Below are 24674 nucleotides of genomic sequence, written 5' to 3'. Positions count from 1 at the left end.
GAAACGTAAACTCGTTGCCCGAGTAAGAGGGATTCCCAGAAATAAGCCTCGCCAAGGATGGAGAGTGAAATCATTTTCGCTGAAGCAAAGTCATTCCCAAAGATGTCATCGTCATATGCCGGGCATACTTAGGGTATGCCGCCGCGTCGGTATGAGTGGAACTTTATATTCAGACACCACCGTCGGAACCCAAGCGCAAAAATTACTTAGAATTTCAATAATACACTTTGTATGTATATGTGTATATATGTAAATATATATATATATATATATATATATATATATATATATATATATATATATATAATTTTTCCACAAGTACGATGATTCTGAGTGGCACCGAATCGCTCTTATTTAGATACACATTATTTTTAAAGACATCCTCGCTTTAAGTAATTTAAATTCGTATCTTATCGTTAGAATAATAATTGATTCTTTTTGCTCGCAGATAACTAGATCTTGGTTTAAGAACATTTAGATGATAGTTTCCCTTGCAGTTAGTCTGATTTGACCAGCAATAGTTAACTTTTGCATCGTTACCATTTCAGCTACACTCAGTTTTCACGTACTAGGTAGTTTTAAGGGTAACTTTTAGGAATCTGTTCATGTATTTCATACATACCTACGTACAACTACCACCCAATATCATTCAGCTAATTGACGCAGTTAAAGATATTAATGAGAGAAAGGGCACGCATACAATAAAAATGGCATTCAAGAAATAATTATTCCATAGAAACTGAACGGGCACTAAAGTTTGAAAATGCAAATTAAAATTATAGTAATCACTAAATTTTCAATTAAACCGTTTTTTGTCGCAGCATCAAGCTAGATATTGTGCTATGACCATTGCTAAACTAAAAACATTCAAAATGAATAATTTCACAAGGTACAAGTTAACAGAAATTCTGAAAATCCACTAAACATGTTCTGTAGCAAGTCTCATACTATTCATATTCTATACATAAATAAAGGGTAAAGGTATAAATATTAAAAAATTATATTTACAATTTTGAAAATTATATCTACTAATCTCATTTCTGCTGTGTGTTTTGAATGACTAAAATATGCCTTTATTTTTATTTTATTTGCGGTAACAATAATACATGAACGGTATATTTTAAACTAGTGATACAATAGCAGAATTTATAAATGGTTTCAAATTTATGATGACGATGATACGAATATTTTTCGTAGTTTCGAGTTAATTCTGAGTGCATGCATGAGTTTTCGTTTCCTTTAAACATTAGAGTTCTCCATTCCGGGTCACAGATCGAGTCATAAAAAGAAGAAACGCATTAAATATGGGCCTATTCGAGGAAGCAAGTTGGTCACATTCAGGATAATATATTTCTTGACTCAAATATAACAAAATATAGGTCATAGTTTTCTTTGATTTTGCTGAATTTTTTTCTTACTAGTAATTATTATTATAAATAGCATTGTTATATTTGGGGGAAAATAAATTACTCCCATGTCAATAAATCTTTCGTATTCTTAAGACGCGTTGTCGAGTAGAAAATCAAATAAATGATGACGTGTAGAAAATCATCAGGATTAGCTCAACAGAAATCATTTATCATATATTTGTATTGGTTTAAGCTCGTGGCTTAGATACATTTTGAATGTGTCAAAGAAAGCTTTTAGTAAAAAAAAGGCAAGTACAGAGTCATCATATATTATCTAACAATGTTCTAGCAATTAATTTAAGAGTAGCTGCAAAATAATAGCATAGAATGGACACTCCAAGCTGCCTGCCCGATTAAAAATATACTGTTTATAAATTGAAAATTGTGGAAGTATTCAGGAATAGCCATGGGCATATTGATGGTAGAGAAGCACATAGAGCGAGCAAGTAACATATTTATCGTGCTCACAAGATAAATAAAAACGTAAAGGCATGGCAATGGTAAAGGCATGTTCACTTCAAAACTGCGCAGTAGCCAAATTTTAACTGTGAAATCCTAGTTATATACTTTTACAGATCTTCAATATCTTTACGCAAGTAATACGCATAGGCACTCTCCAAGTCCTGCACGAAGTGAAGTTATTTTTCATTTCCAGGGCAAGCCACATTTATTTTGTCTTTTGTCTCAGTTTTTTCTACTTTTACGCATACAAGCCTGGCACGACAACAAAATGCTTTTGGTTGGCTTCCAAATAAAGTTCAGAGACATGGGGTCAATATGCTGATGTTCTTTCAGGAGTAATCGAGTTATTATTTTAAAATCAAATTTGTGAGGAAATGGCGATGTTTTAAAGTTGCCCCAGTTCACCAATTATCAGATTAAACTTGATAATTTTTTTTACCCTTTATTTTTGACGCGTAAATTTAAAATTTAATTCGAGAAGAACAATAATTTCACCTATTTAGAATAAACTGAAACACTAATGTGAAAATGAATTCTCTCTCTCTCTCTCTATATATATATATATATATATATATATATATATATATATATATATATATATATATATATATATATATATATAATAATTGTAGGTATTTTGCAAATACTAATTTTTTAGAATTCCCGAAAATTCTTAGTTGCGTGGATTGCCTGTATTTTGTTCTAAAAATATCTTCCAACTGGAGAAAATAGCATTGATGTTACGAATTACGAATGGAATCGTTTGCTGTTGGCTTATAAAAATCAGATACATTAACAAGAACTCTGTAAGCTGTGGATACCTTTGATCAAGTTTCTAAGATATTGCAGCGCAATACCATTAAAATTCAATAAATCTCACTGCATCCCAAGTACACATAGCAGAGGTAGTCATAAAGCGGTTCACGTTATTCCTCGGCTACACTTCAATGCTATGCGTTTCGTTACGAGTTTCAAGTAATAATGTGACGCAATGAAATATTGGTGTATCTCATTTCATTACTAAACCGAATATATCGTAATGAGAATACTTCACGATGGAGGTATATATGAGTTCCATTAAATAACAGTAAAATACAGGAGGCTCTCCCGTTTAATATCGAGGGGAGTTTTCCAATTTATTTTTAAGACTATTTAACGTACGTAAAATACGTTCGGATGAGATCTGCCAACGCGTCTCTATGATGTCGCGTTGCGTTTATTAGAGGCAGTCACGCGTAAATTTCTCGAAATAGACCGAAGCGCCGTTAAAATATCTCCTCGCCTGATTTAAAGTTTAATAGTGACTGACGTCCTTACTACCTCCTCCATCCAGCCGTGAAATTTGGTAACTTCCGATTCGCTATGCAGTATCTAACAAGGAACCGACGTTAATGAGAAAAGGGAATTTGGCTTAGCTCACAAAGAAACATTACATTTCAACAAAAGAAAATAAACAAAACGTTAGTGTTACCTTAACTGCGAAGCGAATTTGCATTCTGAGGGCGTCAGCTATCATATTTAACTCTTAACAGTATTATTTGACATGTTTACAGATATTTTTTCCGGCCTTTCAAACTTACAAACTAGTACTTTAAATTTTACTCTGTCTATGACGTGATTACTTATATCGTATTTTCGTGATGCTACGAAGCCTTTATAATGCCATACTCAACGTTTTTTGAATTAGCTAGATGAGCCTTTAGTACAAGTATTATTAACGAGACGTGTCACGACAGAGGTATTAAATTGGTAAAATAAAGGGAAAACGTGGCACAAAGTGGGACCATCTGAAAAACGCTCGTAAAAATAAATGATGCATTTTTCTTATTTTATGTAGTTTTATAAGCCTTTAGATTCGCACCTTGTGTTGTAAAATTTAAATGTGATTTTTTTTAGCTTTACTCATAAAATTGCGTACATAGCCCTAAACAAACGGTACGGAATGAATACGACTTCAAACACGTAACAAAATCAGCTCCCAATTCAATACATCTGTTCCGAAATTTCTTTTTGCAATAAGAAGATACTGATAATTTAAATGATAACATTTGGAATGGATGAATATGCCCATACATAGACATTTGTATTTTATAAATATATGAAAACATTTCGTGTTCTGCTGCAAATTTGCTTAGATTGCATCAAATGGATCCGACCGACTTATCATTGACAATGAAAAGTCAGCTTTTCCTCCGAATTGCCTCTGAGTTCTTATTTTCCATAGTTATTCGTTGCTACCATGACGTTTTTGAGTGATGAGTACCTGTTTAATAATATTTTGCAAGTTTAATATTTTGGGTAAAATGAACTTTGTAACTTACCCTCACAGTCTGTTGATGGCAATAAATAGATCGGTTTCAGCTCAAGAAATTGTTATTTCCCTATGTTACATAAAATGCGAGTTATAGGGGCAGTTTCTTTGTACCAAACTACACTGCAATGCAGCGATCTTATGGTAAATTCAATTAAATAAGGACATTAAAATTAAGGAAGCAGAATTTTTCAATGAATTTTATTCTAGAGGCTTCTCTCTATTACTTAATGAAATAGCATGATGGTAAAATGAGTTAAAACGGTAATTATCATTTTAATGTTACACGTAATAAAAGGAAATATGTTTATTTGGAAGCAATAAATGAGAATAATGAACGTAGCAGAAATCTTTGTGAAATGAAAAAATTATAACGACATTATTAAAAAACTGATATCATTATGACTTCTAACGAAATACACACTCCAGCTTCGGGTGGGAAAATGCTGACAGTCAAATACACCCTAAGGCTTACTACTACGCCCCATGATAGATTATACTCATTTTTATACAATATTTTAAGGAGGATAAATGTGAGCAGTATTCAATTAATAAAGCAAGAAGGTACCTCGATCATTCTTTCGAAGCAAACTTGTAGCCGAATGCAGTACCCATCGCTATGAAATTCAATGAAATTTCTCAATAATATGGCCTATGAATGAGAGTTACCAAATAAGATATTTTTAAATTGGTTGCTTTGTGATTCCAAGTTCGCAGAAGTCTGTCAATGGATAAATTGTTTACCTAATGATGAGAGGAGTAAAAAGCATGAAAAACATTCAAATTATTCATACCGGGATATGTAGCTATAGGAAAGGAGTAATGAATCAAAAAGTGTTAATTGCGGTAAAACTAAGTCTGAGTGTGGCAGTTTAATCATAACTTGTAATATCTACTATGCTGTCATTACGCATTTGATGCACGGAAACAAAACAAGCACGCTTCACATGCTTAGACTTACATAATAAAATAATAAATAAGAAAAAAGGAGTTAGTATTAGCGTAATAAAGAAACAGAGAAACTCTGGCAGTGAACTCAATTTTATTTTAACTTCTTAAGTCATTGGAACCGACTTAAAATCGGACTCTTGCGAGAGGTTATCTCTAAAGGAAATAAAAATTTGAAGTCATCAACTACCTTCCCAAAAAAACAGACGAACGTCAAGGCTGGTCACAGTCCAAGGATATTGTTAGCTTTCAAATGACTTCGATTGTCTGTTCTTCTTGAATCTATTAAGTTCTTCACCACAGGTCAACCTTTCCCAGTCAGCAGTATACAACCACATCGCCCTGAGGCAGCATAATCAAAGATCACCCTACCAAAGGATGAAGTCGGACAAATCGTTGGCAGTCAATGTGAACGCGCTCTACTTCAGGCGAATAAATACGTTCCATTGTACTCAAGGATTAATTGCTACCAATGATATAGAAATGGAAGAAGTCTGTGAAATAAAACGGTGCCTCGTCTCGTACGGTTGCCAATGCCGCCGAAAATATTAGAAGACGTCTATTATTGGTGTTTTATAAAGCGTCAAGTTGCGCTTCCCCGCATAGCCATCTCTAAGAGTTATTTCATTTTAATTGATATATCTTATTATGTTTAGTCATCATGCGCAAGAGGTCCTGTTCACCATTTATTGTGACGACGTACGGAAACAAATTATTTGTACAATTAATTAAACGAAAGATATCCGTCGATATGCCTCTAAGAATAGATTCCTGTCCAAGTGAGATAAAATAAATTGTTGTAATTTAAAATTTTCCATCTGCATTCAAATGAATATCCATTTACTGCATTTCCTAACTTGCATTCTAATGAATATCTTGCTACTACAATGCAACAGTAGTAGAGTGTAAAAATCATTCGCCTTGACCGGGATGCCAGGTGAATGATTTTTGACCTCTACAATTGTTGCATCGTAATGCATATTAGCGGATGACTCCGTTAAAAATTTGCCTCGGCGGTCTCCCGCAGTTTCTTGCAATCCTGCTACTGATTCCTTTCATTATATTTTGATGGCGGGTATCCTAACAACTCTTGCAACGCGTCCTTGAGGTGACTTGTGGAGTTTTACATAACAGACGTAGATGAATCTGGAGATCTAGGTTTGAATCCTGCACCTGATGATATTCCTTCATTACGAATCATCTCTTTTCCCAGCCTGTTTTGTAAGCAATGATACTTTTTGCGATTAAAATTCAAAACCTTTCTTTGTGTCTTATTTTTTCAGCAAATTTCAGATATGTATCGCTCTCTGCGCGATCATTGCCTGTGCGGTCGCCTCGTCGGAGCCTGATGCGGAGAGAATACCCATCGGACGGAGTTGGAGAGAAAAGGACATAGCGGGCTCAGTCAAATTCTCGCCCGTGCAGAAATTCGCTCGCTTCACGGAGGTAGTCCCGGAGGGCTATAGTGTCCATGAGCCGCCCCCGCTCATTGATGGTAAGGAGCCTCACTTGTCAAGCAACTGCAAAAATTGCTTTAGCCAGGAAAAATCAAAACTTTTTATTTTTCCAAGCATTTTGCTTGTGGTACAGTAGCCCAGTTTGTGTATCCCGCAACTGATCGGGGGATTTCTGATTCAAATCCCAAATAATCCTTCTGCCAATCTTAATAACAACAAAAATATAGCAATTTTCTTGCTGTCGTAACTTCGTAAGGAAACGCAGGTGGCACCGGGAATGGAACTCTTATCCGGAGCGCGCGAAACTCACATTCCCAGGAACTTAGTTTACCCTATCCTACCCCATCAAAAAAAAACTATCACGTTAATTTAGCTGTGAAGATGGTGATTTGCCAGACTTTAATCCAAAGGTCAATTTTAAAACCTTAAGGGCGGAATGACAATCGTTCGAAATTTGTGTAATCGGAAAGAACACACTGAATTTTTAAATTGGTGGGAGTTCTGTGAACCCACAAGAGACGAAAAGAAAATTCAGCTCGCTAGATGAGTCATGTCATACGGAAGTACATGCATTTAGTTTCACGATTTGAATATATGCACTATGATTTTCGAGGCTTTTTCTCATCCTAAACACCAATCATTCTCACCATCCATTCACGCCACAACAAGAATCCACGCTCGAGGCCACAGTCGATGCATCAGCCATCTTTATCGTTGGGAGAGTGAATTTTTCAGATATGTGAGCCAATATTATGCCGAAATTTTGGAATTCCTCTCTTTGTTTCGTGAAAAGGCACCCACCGTAAAATTTTAGTGCACTTTAAGGCTGTGATTCTCGTCATATTTTTTTATATTGAAAACTTTCTTCTCATCTCAAAGAAGGAATCGGTTTTTTCATCGCAAGTAAAGTCTAAGCCATTAGAAAATATCCACTTCAACTAAACAACTATAAGCAGAGGGGAAGTAAACAGATATAATTACATTATTCAAAACTACAAGTCTTCCTACAAGTACTCTTGAATACAGGTGATGTTTGTTAGGGTTCTCCACCAGTCCAAACTCTACATTTCTGCATACTTTCTGATGCACAAGCCCCACCTTTTTCTGACCTCTTGGATTCATACGATTTTCCAGGACTTGCTGAGAGAGTATCTAGAGGTTTGGTGGATAGTTTTCTTCTCAAGCTAGATTTTTATGACTTCCTTAATCAGCCTTTTCCAAAAATTCTCCATGCAACAAAGAATATTTGTTTTTTCTCGACAGATGGCATGGTCAAGGACATTGCTGTGTTCATCCACAGCAAATTATCAGGTTGACCAAGTCTGAAGTTTCATTGATGTTCCTTGATACTCACTGCAGTCATCCTTCCTATCTCCCCCCATACTACCTTGATCAAAAAGTTCCCGGAATAACCACCGTGTGGCGCTCCCATCGTTCCGATTTGAGTTCTGTTTTTTTTGTTAAATTGGTACATCTGTTGTTGATATTCCCTTTAAATCTTAGTGTCATAACTTGACATTTGCAAAAGTTACGTAGCCAAGAGTACATCTATCTCTGTGTGTGTTGGCGATTTTTTACAATTTCAGAAATGGATTTAAATTTGCAACAACGAACTTGTATTAAATTTTGCGTAAAAAACGGATTTAGTGGCGCACGGACGTTGGAAATGTTGGAAAAGTGTTTCGGCAACGATTCTCTAAAAAAAAACGGTCGTTTACCAGTGGCACGAACGGTTCAGAAGTGGTCGTGAGTCAATCGAAGATGATGATCGCAGTGGCAGACCATCGACATCGAAAGTCGGTGAAAAAATTGATAAAGTAAAAGAAATGTTGGTCAATAACCGCAAATTAACCATCAGAGAAATAGCGGAGGACTTGAACATTGCCTATGGATCCGCCCAAGACATTGTGGTTAATGATTTGGGTTTCCGTCGTGTAGCAGCAAAGTTGGTGCCAAAAGACCTCAATTTCATGCAAAAAAGAGACCGTGTTGACGTCGCAAAAGACATGATTTGCGAGGCTGAATCCGATCCCACATTCATCAAAAGGATCATTACTGGAGACGAGACGTGGGTTTATGAGTACGACACGCAATCCAGACATCAGGCAAGTGAATGGCGTTCACCAAATGAGCCGAGACCAAAAAAACCACGTCGTTTTCAGTCAAAAAAGAAGGCAATGCTGACGGTTTTCATGGATTACAACGGTGTAGTGCATCATGAATTTTTGCCAGAAGGCCAGACAGTAAACAAAGAGTATTATTTGGGCGTTATGAGACGTTTGCGTGAAGCAATTCGCCGAAAGAGACCAGAAATGTGGGCAGAAAACTCGTGGATTTTGCACCATGATAACGCACCGTCGCACAGTGCTATCATTATTCGTAATTTTTTGACGAAAAATGCAACAAATACCATCCAACAGCCACCGAATTCACCTGATTTGGCTCCCTGTGACTTCTTTCTGTTCAATCGAGTTAAAAAACCATTACGGGGAACGCGTTTTAGCAGCCGAGAGGAAGTAATGGAAAAATCGCAGGAAGCACTGATGGACATACCGAAAACCGAATATAAAAAATGTTTCGAGGATTGGATCAAGCGCTGGCATAAGTGTGTTGCAGTCGATGGGGATTACTTTGAAGGGGACAATATAGATTTAGATGAATAAACTTGTATTTTTAATTTTCTGAATAAATTCCGGGAAATTTTTGATCAAGGTAGTATATCCAGCCAACGTTATCAATGTATCTGATAAACTCTAGGGTTCATGAGGCCACAGGAGTCTTTGGCTTTCATAAGTTGGTCTCTCAATTAGACCTTTCTTTACTCTGATTACTCAAATGTAATATAAAACTATCAAACTTGCATAGTGTATGAAAGTGAAAAATTCTGCATAATTTATTACCATCAACAGACCTCATGCATGTGAGTAAGTTGCAAACACGTACATTAACTTGGAATATTGATAATGGATCACAGGAGAAAAATAATGGTATTTCTACTTATTAACAGACTACAAAATCTTAACCATCAGTAATAGCCATATCAAGTTGAAGAGCATACTACCCAACTTATATCAATGTTAATTAATGTTAATTAACATAATAATAATTTAACAAAATATTATAAAACAGGGTAATCATCACTTAAAAACTCTTGAGAGCAAAAATTATTATGAAAAGTACTAAAGGAAAAGCAGAATATTTATTAGTTTTGTAGAAATATTTAGTAGTATTAGACAGTAGTAGAAAGTTAGTTTTATCTATGCTTGGCAATCTTAAGGATTTTCAGCAAAACATGAAATGCTTTCACATCTTAATAAAATGCAAAGAAAGTTATCAAGAAAAATTGGATATAGAAATAGGTACAGAATGTTTTCAATTTTTCTCCAGCCAGAATTCAGTTTCCTAATAATTAACTTTCAAATAAATAATGTTACTAGGTGGTTGAAACAGTAACTGCACATAATTTTGTGCATATCTGCATATCATGACACTAAAGTAATTTTGCTGTGTAATGGACTATCTTTGAAGTGAATAAGAAACAAATGCATAAAAACTCATCAGTCAATGCTACTGAGAAGGATGTAGATAGTCAAGCAATCCCACATAGGCTCAAGCCAGAAATTAAATTATATCTAATCCACATTCCATAAGGAAAATTCCATTGCATCCATTGAATGTTATGATATTCCAACCCAATTGTACGTTATGAGTATTAATCAGTCGTCTATCACAGTTCACTATATGATACAAGTAAAAATAGCCACTCAGCTGGTGACTGATAGACATGGCCTATTTTGGTCTATACCACCCAATGCAGCTCACACTAAGTATGAAAAAACTACAATATTTATTCCAATAATGGGCATCATTCCTAAGAGAAGTGATATTATGGATGTATTACATTGAAATTTAAGAAACTGCATTATTATTTTCAGTTATTATCTTGAATGGGAAAATTTTCCACCAGGAAATACGTTCACATTTCATCAACATCAGTTTACCACATTAGTAGAAATCTGATTGTCTTTAATTTCCTTTACTTTTGACTCTCCTCTGGATAATTGAAGTGAGTTCTTAATGAGGATTAGACATGGAACTGAAATCACATGGGACCAGACTAAGTCATTGGGGCTGGAATGACCATGGCACTACGAATGTGATACCTTCCTAAAGTCTTCATTAATCTACATTCAGGCAATAATTTATTAAATACTTCTATTAGTGATTTAGCTTCATTGTCCATGAATAATAAAATTTAAATTCTTAATATGCCATACCATTCAGGAATTCCTTAATTGTAGCTCTTCCTTAAAACATATTATTCTATGCCTCTGTTAATTATTTAACCAACATTTTAAGAGTGAACTTCAAATTGTAACTGAAATTTTAAATGAAATTGTTACTGGCATTGTTCCGAGATAAGGCAGAGTCAACCTTCTTTTGCCATAAAATAAAGTACTCACTTTTATGAATGATAAAGTAATCATAAATACTAAATTATTCTAATAATTCAACAGGTCAAGCTGTTCCAGTGGAATTCTCTGTGAGTGTGAAAAATATTCCAGATGTCAATGAATTGAAACAGGTAAACATGAAAATCTTTTTGCAAATTTATGTTTTTACTATTAACTTTAACTATTAATTTAAGAATCAGTATAGCTTATCAGATTAAATTAAATATATTTATTTTTGTTTCATGCAGTTCCATTGAAGAAAAATTAGAATTAAATACTACTACAATAACAAAACAACCCTTGTCTCTATAATGCTCATTTCAGGAACTGAGCGTTGAGATGAACCTCAGAATCTATTGGAGGGATACAAGGTTGTCTACACCCGATCTTGGAAATCAGTCCACATATGTTAGTGTAAATCCTACAATTCTACTTTCAAAGATTTGGGTTCCTGATGTTTACACAGGTAAGAAAGAGATAACAGTATTATGAATTTCATTATTCACTTAATACTCTTGACTCCTGATTAAAGCAACACAAACAGAAATTTCCTCTTGATAAACAAGAGATGAAATAAATATTGTGATTTGTTATATCAGGGTCATTTCATAAGTCTTTAGACTATTAAAGAAGTAAACTGTTCCAAATGCTCTGTTTGCCCTAATATTTTTAATATATTATTTAGCTTTCCTTTATCCTGAGATCCCTCCATTCTAATCCTACTTTCTGCAATGCATTGATTAATTCTACCAAATTCACTCTATTGAATTCTTTTTCATAGTCTACCGAAACAAACTTATGTCCTAGCTGTATTCTCTGTTCTTTCCTCATTACTGCTGCAGTGACCTCATTACTACTGCAGCATCATATGCACCTCTCCCCTCTCAGAACCCAAACTGATCATCCCCTTAGTAATCACTTGCCCTCAACAACATTAAATAAACCCATAAAAACTCTTCCATCCATTTTTCTAAGTACCTTAAGTAGTTCTGTAGGGATGATAATGGCATTAAAAAATTCCTTAATATTTTAACAGCATCCAATAAATTAGTTTAACTAAATTGTATTTTCTGCACCTTGTGCAAAATTATCAATCATTATATGTTCCTAGGACATTAATAAACTAAATTGAATGCATTAATGTAGTAAATACAAGTAATTTTATTTTACCTGCACAAGAGTGAAGTCATTCCCCTTTCCATCAATGCACGAATGAGACAACTGTATGCTGATGAAGTCACTTTCCACAGGGAATGTATCTTTTGGCATGAGATTAGAACCAGTAAAGGACCTGAAAGGATGACCTCATATTAATAATTATAGTCTATAGTCCTTTTATTTAATTTAAAAATAATTTATAATTAACAAGCTTAAATGTTATGTCAGTTACCTATCTACTCCCCATTACTGATTTAAACTAACAATTACCAATAAAATTATAAACAAAACTTCACTTTCTTGGGATTAGGTTACTATAATCATGGTATTCTCCCCCTTTGGCCTTGAGGATGTAGAAGGGTTTACACATTTCTATCATCGATCTGTATCGAAATAGCGCTAAGTACTCCCAGAAGGTCAATTTAGGCATTCATATTAAACATTAAAGGCAAGATGAGAAAATGTTCATGCAGCATCTTATCCTCAGTGATGTGGCTTTAAAGGTGTATGACACAATTGGGGAGGCCATTTAATTGATCGTATAGTGTTGAAATAGCACTTTTTGAAGCAGGCAATAGGAGATCAACTCAATAAACTTTTCATGAAATTTAGATGGATGTAATGAACAAAATAATCTATTCACTCTGTGCCACTAAAGACAATAAAGGAAAAATGGTATCCATATTTTCATATGTAATATATACCTTACAAAGTGGAGCCAAAAATAGCAAACAAATAGAAAGCTCTATATTTTATTACCATAACTGTCAGAAGATACATGAAACAGTAGGTTGATGTTGAAACCAGGGAAATTAAAAAATATCAAATGAGAAATGGGGAAGGAGGTATGGATATGCTAAATTTAAATTAAATAATATAAACTGACAGATGGGAATAATTAATTGACGATTTGAGAGGAAAGGTGGAGGGGAAGAGTGTGAAGAAGGGTAGCTATGGTACTGGATGGAAAATTTGGTGAATGTGAAGTAACTACAAAGTAGGCAAATAAGAGAATATGATAACTCACAAAAGCCAACCAGCGAATTTAGTTGTAATTCAGTTTTCCTCTGAATGAGTATTCATATGGAGTAAGGATTTAATGTGTTTAATCAACTTTGGAAAAAAATTCTGGAAGGGAGCACCTGTTATTTATGGAGGATTGGAATGCAGTAGTGGATGAAAAATCATAATCCCCTACCTCACTTCCCCACCTCCCATAAGAATTTATTTTAGGATCAAGGATGGTAGTGATGAAATGAAAGATAAATTTGCAGAGAAATAAATGAAATGTGGCAAAACCAAATCTACCAATTAATAACATTACAAAGGAATGTGGACTTTCTTTGGAAAAACTAAGAAATTGGCATAGTTTGAGCAGTTTAAAAGAGCAACTATTAAATGAAATCATTTCTGCTGAATGTTGGCTATTGCTATCAGCTTCTATGTCATCTAGGCTCTATATTGTATCAAAACTATATAAGGACCACAAAAACCAATAGTCAACACCTTAGGGATCCCAAAATAAAAGTTGCCATGGCACCTTTCTTATAAAATTGATATGCACAAATACAAAACATTCCAGTACTCAAAGCAAAAAAAATAAAGTACACCTAAAACTCCTTATGAACTAAGAAAAAGCTGCCCCAATCCAGCACTTTGACAAAACGATTCAAAAGATACTGGAAGGGCATGGAAGGATGAAAGTAGGCAGGGCATCAGGCTTTTAGACTATCATACTCTAATTAGTCGAACAGCCAAAGGACTGGATGACACACTTGACTTACTTGGGATGTATTTCCTAAGAAAATTGTGTAATATAAAGGGTATTAGGAGAAGAACTATGTTAGCCATAGAAATATTTACAAAGATCAGAGCATTAATTGATGAGAGGTAACTTGACAACAGACACAGGGAAAAGATTAGTGAAAACTTTTATATGAGTTCCCCTTTTTAATGTGGTTTAGAAAAATGGCCATTAAGGAGAATAGATTAACAGATTTAAGGTTTAGGAAGAGAAATGAAGTTCATCAATGGTAGGATTACAAAAGGAAAAGAATTTCTTGCAGGAATTTGTAGGAGGAGAAAGGGGATATTAGGAAGTGTTGCAGTGATTATAGTAATGATAGGAGTACAAATATTGCTTGTGGTAAGGATAAAAAAGGCCATTGTCAACAAGGATGTATGATATTAATACAAGTTGCTCTGATAAGGTAGTCTAATCATACTTACATTTATACCAGCAGACTAAAATCGCAGCAAAGGCTAATTCTCTCTATGTTTTAATTAGACCATCATGCACAAATTATTGAATTTAACGCACACACTCTAACAGATAGAAGTGACAGAAACACAGATACAGTGTACACACGTATATACTCACAGGAAAATATGAATCTATTTAAATGGGAGTTGAAGAGTGTTGACTGGGCAGCAGTACTAAATGCAACTCTAGTTACAAACAAGTTCAAAGAATTTCAATCAATTATTGAGTACTACTGGGATATTTGTTTCCCATTGAAAAAGCTAGCCATAAAAAATAAATCTGCAAATAAAGGATATAACTGGATAACAAATGAGGTTCTGACTGCTAGAAATAGGCTTAACTACTTAACTAAGGCTAGTAAAGTGGATGCCAGTCTGGTACCCTTAAGAAATAAAATGAAGTCCGAGTACAGGATGCTGCTTAGGAAAGCAAAAAATGACCATGTCCAACAAATTATTTCGAATTCTACCAATCAAACAAAAGTGTTGTGGTCTGAAGTAAATAATGAAAATTCCAGTAAAATATCAGAGCCCGCGAAAAATAAATGCTTCTCAATAACAATTGATGGAAAAGAAATTAGAGATCCTCAAAATGTGGCAAATGAATTCAATAATTTCTTCGTAGATATCATTGGCGAAACAACAGCGCAGAAAAACATTCTAAATGATAGCATAGAAAAATTAATGTACATTAGTAAATCAATTTACTTAAATCCCACCACAGAAAATGAAGTCAGAAATGTAATCAAGAAACTAAAAAACAAAAAATCCAGTGGGCATGATGGCATATCAAATTATCTAATAAAACTTTGTCAAGAATCCTTCACTTAACCTATTACCAATATAGCCAATGAATCGTTTCTAACTGGGCAATTTCCTGAAGAATTAAAAATAACCAAAGTTATTCCACTACACAAAAAGGGAGCCAAAGACCAACTGAATAATTACAGGCCAATCTCACTAATTTCATGTATTTCAAAAATACTTGAAAAATTGATGGAAGAAAGACTATTAAAATTCCTCATAAAAAATAAAGTTCTTTCTCAGTCACAGCATGGCTTCACAAAAAATAAAAGTGTAGAAACTGCATGCAGTGATTATGTCACTAAAATTGCCCAAGCTTTAAGTGATAAAAAGCATGTTATAGGGGTTAACATGGATCTATCAAAAGCCTTTGATTCTGTAAAATCTAGCATTCTTTTAACTAAACTAGAACATTATGGTATCAGGGGAGTAGCTCATCATTGGCTTACATCTTTTTTGGAAAATAGGAAACAGTATGTAGAAATTGTTGGAAAAAATGGTGCTACCTACAAATCAAAAATGAAAACTATTAAATATGGTGTTCCACAAGGTTCTGTATTAGGGCCTTTACTTTTCCTGGTGTATGTGAACGACATTGAAAAAGCTATAATCTCTCCAGAGAATAATAACGTGGTGCTCTATGCAGATGACATAAGTCTAATAGCAGGTCATACTAAATCATCTCAATTAGAAATAGACATGTATGCTATGGCGAATTCAGTCGCTCAATGGCTGCATGTAAATAATTTACAACTAAATGCAAGAAAAACAGTTTACTTGGTATTTAGTAATAGAGACCTTCAGTCAAATATTTCTGTAGAAATAGAAAACCAATTGATCTCTGAGTTAGAACATACCACTTTATTGGGTTTAGAAATAGACAACAAGTTAAGCTGGAGGTTTCAAATGGAAAAATGTAGTAAAAAATTATGTTCAGCCCTATTCCTTTTAAAAAATCTTGCCAACTATTGTAATACAGAAGTATTAATCCCAGTATATCATGGTATATTTGAGTCCATAGCTCGATATGGCATTGTCTGCTGGGGGAGTTCAGCACATGGAAACATCAATAGAATACTCACACTTCAAAAACGTGCGTTAAGGGTTATATTTAAACTAAATGCAAGAAAATCCTGCAGGGAGTATTTCAAATGTCACAAAATCATGACCATTCCCAGTATATATATGTATAATGTGATATTGTATGCCTGCACGAAAACACCTTCACTGATCAGAAATAGGGACGTTCACAAGTACGACACCAGGGGCAAGGAAAATCTTCATAATGGCCATTGCAGAGTAGCAGTACTAAAAAAAACCCCAGAAGTTTCAGGAAGACTACTGTTTAATCGGCTTCCTGAAGAGTTAAAACGAATACTCCCCCAAGAAAATAAATTCAAAAAAATGTTAAAACATTTCTTTTTAAATAATGTTTTTTATAGCGTCCAAGAGTACACAGAAAGAGCCAATGTAGGAAATTCAACTTTTTTAAATCCTTAATACTCATATATGTCATGTACATTATTATTCCTAAGAACCTGTATACAATTGATGTAATTGAATTTTTGACGAAGCCCATACAATTATGTATTGTTCTATGGCGAATAAAACTATCTATCTATCTATCTATCTAGAATTTCTGAACATTTTACCTATTACATATATCCACATATTTTATACATTTAATACATGTTGTTATAATATCTACATTTATACTTTAAATATTCAATCTGATGTTTTATCAACAGTAATAATTCCTTTTTATTTTAACCTTTCCCATCATGTTATTTCAACATTGCTACTCATAATTTGTTATATTTACAGAAATTCTAGCGAAATTAACTTCTACTTCTTTCATTGCTAATAATAAATGTACATTTTTTCATTTCAATGAATGTATGTTGGCCTTTACAGTGAAAGATGTAAAAATATTTATGACATGAATTTATAACTCATGGTTTTATACGCTTTCAGCATAGTCCATAGTAATAAATGATGGAAGTATGCACAATGATTATTATATTTTCAGATTATGCAAAGGGTGTGACCAGTCAGAAGATATTATCACCACCGGTTTCCCTGCGAATATATCCTAATGGCACTGTCAGATACTCAGCAAGGCAAGCACCTGATGATTGAATGTTGTGATGTAACAAAATAACATCCCTAGATATAGAGGGAGAAATTCCATTTTTTATTATTATTCCTTTACAATACCCATCCATCATTCCAATTCAAGAAAAATGAGAAATAACCAAATATTTTTTGAGGTGAGCACGTTAATTCAAACTAATATAGCTTTTTCCTAAAGAAAATATTGGGCATTTAATATACAAGAAGTGAGTGAGAAGAAATTAAGGTGAATTAAACTATTAATTTTCATCCAATTCAATCAAAGAGGGGGCCGATTAAGCAGCGATGATTTGCTGGCCCGTTGGTGGCAGGATAACGCCCTTGCCTGTCAACCCAGAGGCCATGGGTTTGATTCCTGCCAAGGTGGTTTTTCCTCCTCATAGGGCTTGGGTATATGTAACTCTCAAATTGTTATATCATTGTTCAAAGTCCGATGTAAAGGGCAAAAGGGCTGTTTTTGGACTAATGCCAAGCAAATGAATGAATGCCAGTCAATAATCATAAATAGTATGCAATAGCAATATTCAAATAAATTTATGTTGTATTATTTGCAAATTAAACTACCTATATTAGTTATCAATGTATTACTCCAAGTTGGTGTCAAATTATATGGTTTACACTTAGCATAAGTGTACTTTATTTATGGGAGAGTCTAATCTTAATCATTAAACGTAATTCAAAGTACACAAATATCCATATATTTCATTTTCAGATTCACAATGCACTTTGCCTGTCCAATGGATTTTAGAATGTATCCAGGAGATTCTCAGATGTGTGAAATGAGACTTGAAAGTTGTGAGTATAGCTGATTTTTCAATTCTAGGAGTTGTTTAAAGAATATTATGTTGATGTCCTATTAGAAGGTAGTTAACCCTACAGTATAATATGACTGAGGTAAACACTTCATGCAATTGTGACAATGTAGTATTAATTATTGAGGGATCATACAAGATATTAAATTATGAAAAATTAAACTTGAAAAAATAATTTTCAATACTGCTGTTGGATTAATTTTTAGTGATGGAGTTATAATGTACCATTTTTCATCGATGAATTGAAAAAATAGCATATATAAATACAATGATATTTATTTTTCAATATATGGTGAAATGGATGTAACTATTAAATGATCACTCTTGGAAAAATTCCAATCCTATTTTCTAAATAAGATGAAAACGTACAGGTAGAATAACCCCCTATATTTCCCTGGGAGAAAATGTTGGTCAATTAAAATAATGATTTAAAATTAATAAACCAATTTTTTGAAAATTTAATTATATTGCTTAGTATCCACAATATATCAGCCATGAAAATATTGGTAACATATAAATTGTCATCAAAATTCCTATCATTTACTAAAAAGTGTTCAATGCAGTACAGAATGTGTATTCTTTTTGGCAATCAGATTATTTATTTAGATATTAAATACCAAACTTCCAATCACTTCCTCTTGGTTAATTTACCTTTCTTCCTTCAATCACAGATGGCTACACAAGGAAAGAGCTCAACTTTTCCTGGAGGAATGAAAGCAGAGTGACAAACATTGACCACCGTTTGGCTCACTTTGATTACTATCTGGAGGTAATTGATGAGAAGGGAGATGTCAACTTTCCATCAGGTATATACATGAAACCAAGATTCCTTCAGGCAGAATATTGTAAATTTTAAGGCTATCCAACAGAAACAAAATTTTTCTTTCATTGAAGTATAAGGAATGTATAGTTTTTCTCTTGCATTATAGTTGTAATAATGAAAACTTTGTCCACTATAATTTAATGGCATATATTATAATCTTCTATAACAGTGTTAATTACTTAAGGACAATTTTTCATTGTGGTCATTCCATTTTGCAGGTAGTTATCCAGCCATTACACTTGTTATCAACCTAAAACGTCGATTGAGTTATCACCTACTTCAGACCTATGTCCCCAGCACTTTGTTTGTTGTAGTTTCTTGGCTGTCATTTCTTGTACCTCCTGAAAGTGTCCCTGGAAGGATGGCCATTTGCATGACTACACTCCTTACTCTGACAGCCATGTTTGCTGCTGTAAGGTGAGTTATCCACATGCAGTGTGTGTGCTCTATGTTGTGCAAAGATTGAAAACTATAGCAATGTTTAATGAAACCATCGGAGATACCGTAACTATTAACTAATGCTACTCTCCTGATGATGCCCACAAAAATGCAAGAAATTTCAGTGTAAAAATTAAGGCACTGCAAAAGCTACTGTTGCAGCATTTACCATAGTTTATCTGAATTTTTCCAAGACAAACATCAATGAATTAAAAAATTGGCTTTAATACTGAGCTGCGCACATGGCTGGAATTACTATGTGACATAGCATGCACAGTAGTTCAGAGGAGCATTTTGTTGCTCCAAATCCGCAAGAAATTCACAATGTGCAATTAGACTATCTTAGTAGCTGCACTACACAGGCTAAAGCACTAGATGGAAATTAAAGAACGAGGTTTCAAATCCTGTTCTAGATGAATTATTTTCTCACAGTGAAATTTCTAGCACATCTATGACAATGTATAGAAACAGAGAGTAGCTAATTGGATAATGAGTCATCATAGGTGAAACTTTCCATGATAATGTAACAAGGCACTCATAGATATAAATTTGATGAATATAGTCAGAATATTCACTTTAGACAAAGGTAGAGAAATGACTTATTATACAAATCAGATACCACTGCGTTGTCTTCATTCTCACCCTTTTTTCAGGTAGTAGCTTAATGATGATGATTTTTCTCAGCACTTCATTTGATTCAATAAAATAGCATCTGGACAACGCTATTACTTGTCTGAATGATAAATCATGTTATGCACTTTAGATCACATTAGATTCAAATCTTGAAGATAAGTATTGAAATTTTACTCTCACTACATATACACTAAGAACTTCCTGCCAACTAAGATGATTACCAGTTATTAGAAGAGTATCAGAAACCATTTCTAAAACCATGGTATGCTATTCATTCTGAAAGGTTAGTAAGCATTCAGTAGAAATTAATGATTAAAGGCAAAGAGAAAAGAAAAACAGCACTAACTGTGGCATTTCCTTAAAATGAGATGTCAGGAGGTTCACATTGCTGCATACCAACTAATGGTCCTACACTTAAAATTTACCAACAATAAATTTAAACATAGGGCAGAATGTGAGTGAAAAACCCAAATCATCAATCATAGAGCATAAGTTACCATGTTGTTTTGATACATAAAAATATTTTACCAGCATCAAAATTACTTTACCTAACAAATATATACCATTTGATTTTAATATTTAATTGAGACTTTATTTTGATGCAGGCAGAACACACCCAGTGTCAGTTATGTAAAAGCATTGGATATATGGATGGTGGCTTGTATCCTGTTCGTCTTTCTAACTTTGGCAGAATATACCCTAGTACTTAGGTAAGCAAAAAAGAGCATAAGTACGAGTAGCAGTAACATTAATATCTAATAGAAGAGTAATAGTAATTTCTAGCATAAGAAGCAGTTAAACAAAAATTTAACTTTAATTAAAACTTGAAGGAAACTTGGTCACATACAAAAAATTTATGAGTTGATAATAATCATTAATTTTGTGAAATAATTAATATATACAGAAGTGATTTTGCTTCATTCCCTCTTTTAAAGATTGGCAAAGAATTTGAAGGTTCGCCGCGCAAGGAAAGACGACTCCACGAATGGAAGCCGGAGTAAAATATCTCCAATTCAGCCTGAGCTAGGAGCCGGAGATATTGCAAAGGTTAGTCCTTCAATGTATAATTCAAATTAAAAGCTTATTTTATGGCAAATTGTTCTAATGTAACAATTTGGTATAGCCACATGATTTCAAAAATGGAATATCAAAGCCAATACCCTTGTATATAAAATCTAACCCTTACAAGACAAACAAAGCCAAACTCCTCTAGAAGTGTTTCTGTTCATACAAGGCCTGCTAAAAAAAAGATGAGACTTTTTGACTTCACTAGTTACCCTAATTCTCAAGCTAATTGCCTTCAAAAGATAGCCCTTGGCTGCCAATACAATGCTCCCAACATTTTTTCACTTTTTCGAATGCCACCCGGAATACTTTCGGGATAGCCTTTCAGTCTGCAGTACAATTTTGTTGGAAGTCTTCAATAGTTTTAGTTCAGAGTCCTATCAAGGTGGATTTCAACTTAGGAAATATAAAAGAGTCTGCTGAAGCCAGATCCAGAGAGTCGGGTGGCTGGGGGATCACTGGTGGGCTGTTTTTGGCCAAAACCTTTAATCGATGATGTATCATCATCATCAGTATTTCAATCCTAGGATTGGTTTACTGCAGCCCTCCATCTTACTCTATTTAATGTCAATACCCTCAATCCTTGATACCCTCTCAGTTATACGTCATTCTTATTTTTCCTATGTCTCTTTGTCTTCCTCGTGGAATCTTCCCTTCTATTTTTCCCTCTATTATATTCCTAATCAATCCATTGTGCCTCAATGTGTGTCCAATCCATCTATTTATTCTTTTCCGTGGAGTTCTCCATATGGTCCTATCCTCTTCTGCTCTTCTATATACTTCCTCATTCGTTACTTTGTCTGTCCATTTAATATTCAGTATTCTCCTTCAGCACCATGTTTTAAAGGCTTCTATTCTTTGCCAGTCCACTTTTCCAATTTTTCAAGTCTCAGAGCCATTGAGTACCCCAGAGCCATAGATAGTCCCAACGAAAGTCTTGACGAATTGCTTCCTTGTTTCCAGTCTTAGGTTCTTTGAACATAGCAATTGCCTCTTCTTCATGAATACTCTCTTAGTATAAAATAGCATGGGCTATTCTTTGCTTCATGTCAGTCAAACTTCTTCCATCTCATGTTATGCTGCTGCCCAGGTAGAAGAAGGATTCCACTTGCTCTAGTTTCACCTCTTGGATTGCAATATCTTTATTCATCTTCTCTCTTCCACCCACAAGGATTTTAGTTTTCTTCTTGTTGATGCTCATATTATAGTTACCCAGTACTTGGTCCATAGCACTTAGAACTGCTTGCAGGTCCTCTCGCATTTCCACCACTACTGCGATGTCATCTGCAAACCGGAGCATGTTGAGTTCTTCTCCATTTACCTTGACTCCTTTGATACCCAATTCTTGTTTCTTTTTTTGCATCTTCCATATGTTAATGTTGAATGTTGCTGGCAAGAGGTTGCATCCTTGTCTCACTACTTGGTTTATTTGGCCTCTATTTTTCTTCCATTTTTCGTTTGCATTGTTGTAACCTGATTCTTGTAGAGGATGATGTAGATTCTTTTAGATGATGTAGGAGCTGATGCATTGCCATGATGAAAGCACGAAGACCTGTTTTCCCACATTTGTGGACTCTGCCACAACATGGCATGTCTTATACTTTTTATAACCTCTATATAGTGCTACTAATTCACTGTTTGTCCTTTGGTGGTATATTCATCATGAATAATCCCTTCCCAATCAAAGAAAACAACGAGTAATATGAAATCCAGAATGATCATGCAGTTCCTGGTTTATGTCAAGACATTTTTACCTCTGTTCATCCACTAAAACTCAGGGCATAAATTTGGATGCGACATGTTGCTTGCCCAAAATTTCTGTCAAAATGGTGAAACATGATCCAACATTAATGTGAACTTCATTGGCAATCTCTGTGACAGTTAACCCATGGTTGGCATCCACAAAATCATTCACACTGTTGATGTGGGCATCATTTGTTGATGTCAATGGTCATCCACTTCTCAGTTCTTCATCCATCAACGTTTGTCCAGACTGGAAGTGGCTGTACCAACAAAAAACTGTGCCTGATTCATAGATTTACTGCTGAATACCTCTTGAATAATTGCATATGTTTCAGGTGCACTTTTCCTGAGATTATAACAATATTCAATGCATATGCACTGTTTCTCTAACTCCTTCATTCTTACTGACACAAGAATTTGTACAGCAAGCGTGTGCAAGCTCAGACAAGAATTGTTTGCTGTGTAGAGAAAAGTTAAGATAGGGCCATGAGCAAGGCGGTGTTTTACTTCTCACAGACACGACTAGAAGGCAACACTTTACTGATCGTGATCCATCAAGTGGTTCACCCATAGAGAGACCAGTCTCATCTTTTTCTGTATAGGGCCTATATAATGTAGGTTAATAAAATGCTTTTGACCAGATTTAAGAGCTTGATGAGTAGATTTCTAAAATCACTTGGTTTTGTGAAAGACATTTATGTATGCTGGTTAAGAGATACACAAAATATTCTGCATTTTCCAAAACATTTAAACAAAGTATGGTCATAAGTTGTTGCAATTACATAATATATGTAAATAAAAAATATACACTTATGTACACATAAATGTATGTACATATGTATCAGTCAGCAGGTGGTAGGTTTCAATGTATGTCAACATCTTAAACACTTTGTATACCACTTCGACTCATATCCTGTTATGCTATTAACTCCAGAATACTTTGTAAAGAAAGCAAATAATACAAAAGTGAATTAATACTATCTCTAATTTTTATTGCTCCTGATTCATTTACAGAATGCAGACACTAATGGTACGAATGATCCAAAGAGATCTGGCTGCACCGTCTTACCTGACAGCCGCAATTTCTGGTGCTTTGAAGCATACTGCCCACTGGAGAGTGACCATCCAGGAGAAGTGAAGATCAGAACCCTTGAAATTTACTCAGCTATAATTATTCCATTTTGCTTTTTTCTTTTCAATTTTGTATACTGGCCGTGGCTCGTTCATGGATGAGCACAGAGCTGAAAATATGCCAGACTTTGAAAATCACTGAATGCTTCACATCTAATAGATAATGAACACTCCTACAATTCAGTGATAACACTGTTTTGAGTGGTTCAATAGTAAGACCTTGGGATGATAAATGTTACCACAGTGGTGTTTCTTCATTTACATTGAAGTATTAATTCACTAACAACTTAATGGGTTGCGTTTTTTTTATAGAATACTTCAAAGCCTTTCACACAATGCTTAGTATTTAATGAGGAATTTACTAATGGTTCATCACAGTATCAAAATAGCCTAAATTACAAGTTAAACTTTGAGTTAAGCTTAAAACCATCCACATTTAAAAAAATTCCAATTCAGTACTTTTTTAACTTCATAAGATGCCAATGTTCTTGAATATTGGAATAGTACAGTGCATACATTTCATTACCAAACGTAATATAATAATTGCGGTGTACTTGCATCATGCAAAAATATAAATTTTTAATACAACTATAATGGGAAATAACATAACGCAGGAGTAACATAAGTGAAG

General features: G+C 34.3%; 1 protein-coding gene across 1 annotated transcript in view; it reads left to right on the top strand.

Annotated features, from left to right (window-relative positions):
* LOC139696694 (glycine receptor subunit alpha-2-like) overlaps positions 1-24369 on the top strand; it is a 46869-nt gene extending 22500 nt beyond the window's left edge. The window contains exons 2-11 of the mRNA XM_071595529.1: positions 6414-6625; positions 11105-11172; positions 11366-11507; positions 17295-17385; positions 18111-18193; positions 18882-19016; positions 19252-19450; positions 20710-20814; positions 21040-21151; positions 23927-24369. Of these exons, the coding sequence (XP_071451630.1) occupies positions 6414-6625; positions 11105-11172; positions 11366-11507; positions 17295-17385; positions 18111-18193; positions 18882-19016; positions 19252-19450; positions 20710-20814; positions 21040-21151; positions 23927-24145 (1366 nt within the window). The 3' untranslated portion in view covers positions 24146-24369. The remainder of the gene's footprint in view (positions 1-6413; positions 6626-11104; positions 11173-11365; positions 11508-17294; positions 17386-18110; positions 18194-18881; positions 19017-19251; positions 19451-20709; positions 20815-21039; positions 21152-23926) is intronic.
* Positions 24370-24674: the final 305 nt, after the last annotated feature.

This window comes from Hetaerina americana, unplaced genomic scaffold (genome assembly GCF_022747635.1).
Source record: "Hetaerina americana unplaced genomic scaffold, ioHetAmer1.1.p SCAF_7, whole genome shotgun sequence".
NCBI classification, from domain to species: Eukaryota; Metazoa; Arthropoda; class Insecta; order Odonata; family Calopterygidae; genus Hetaerina; species Hetaerina americana.
This window is presented reverse-complemented; position numbering and strand designations above follow the sequence as displayed.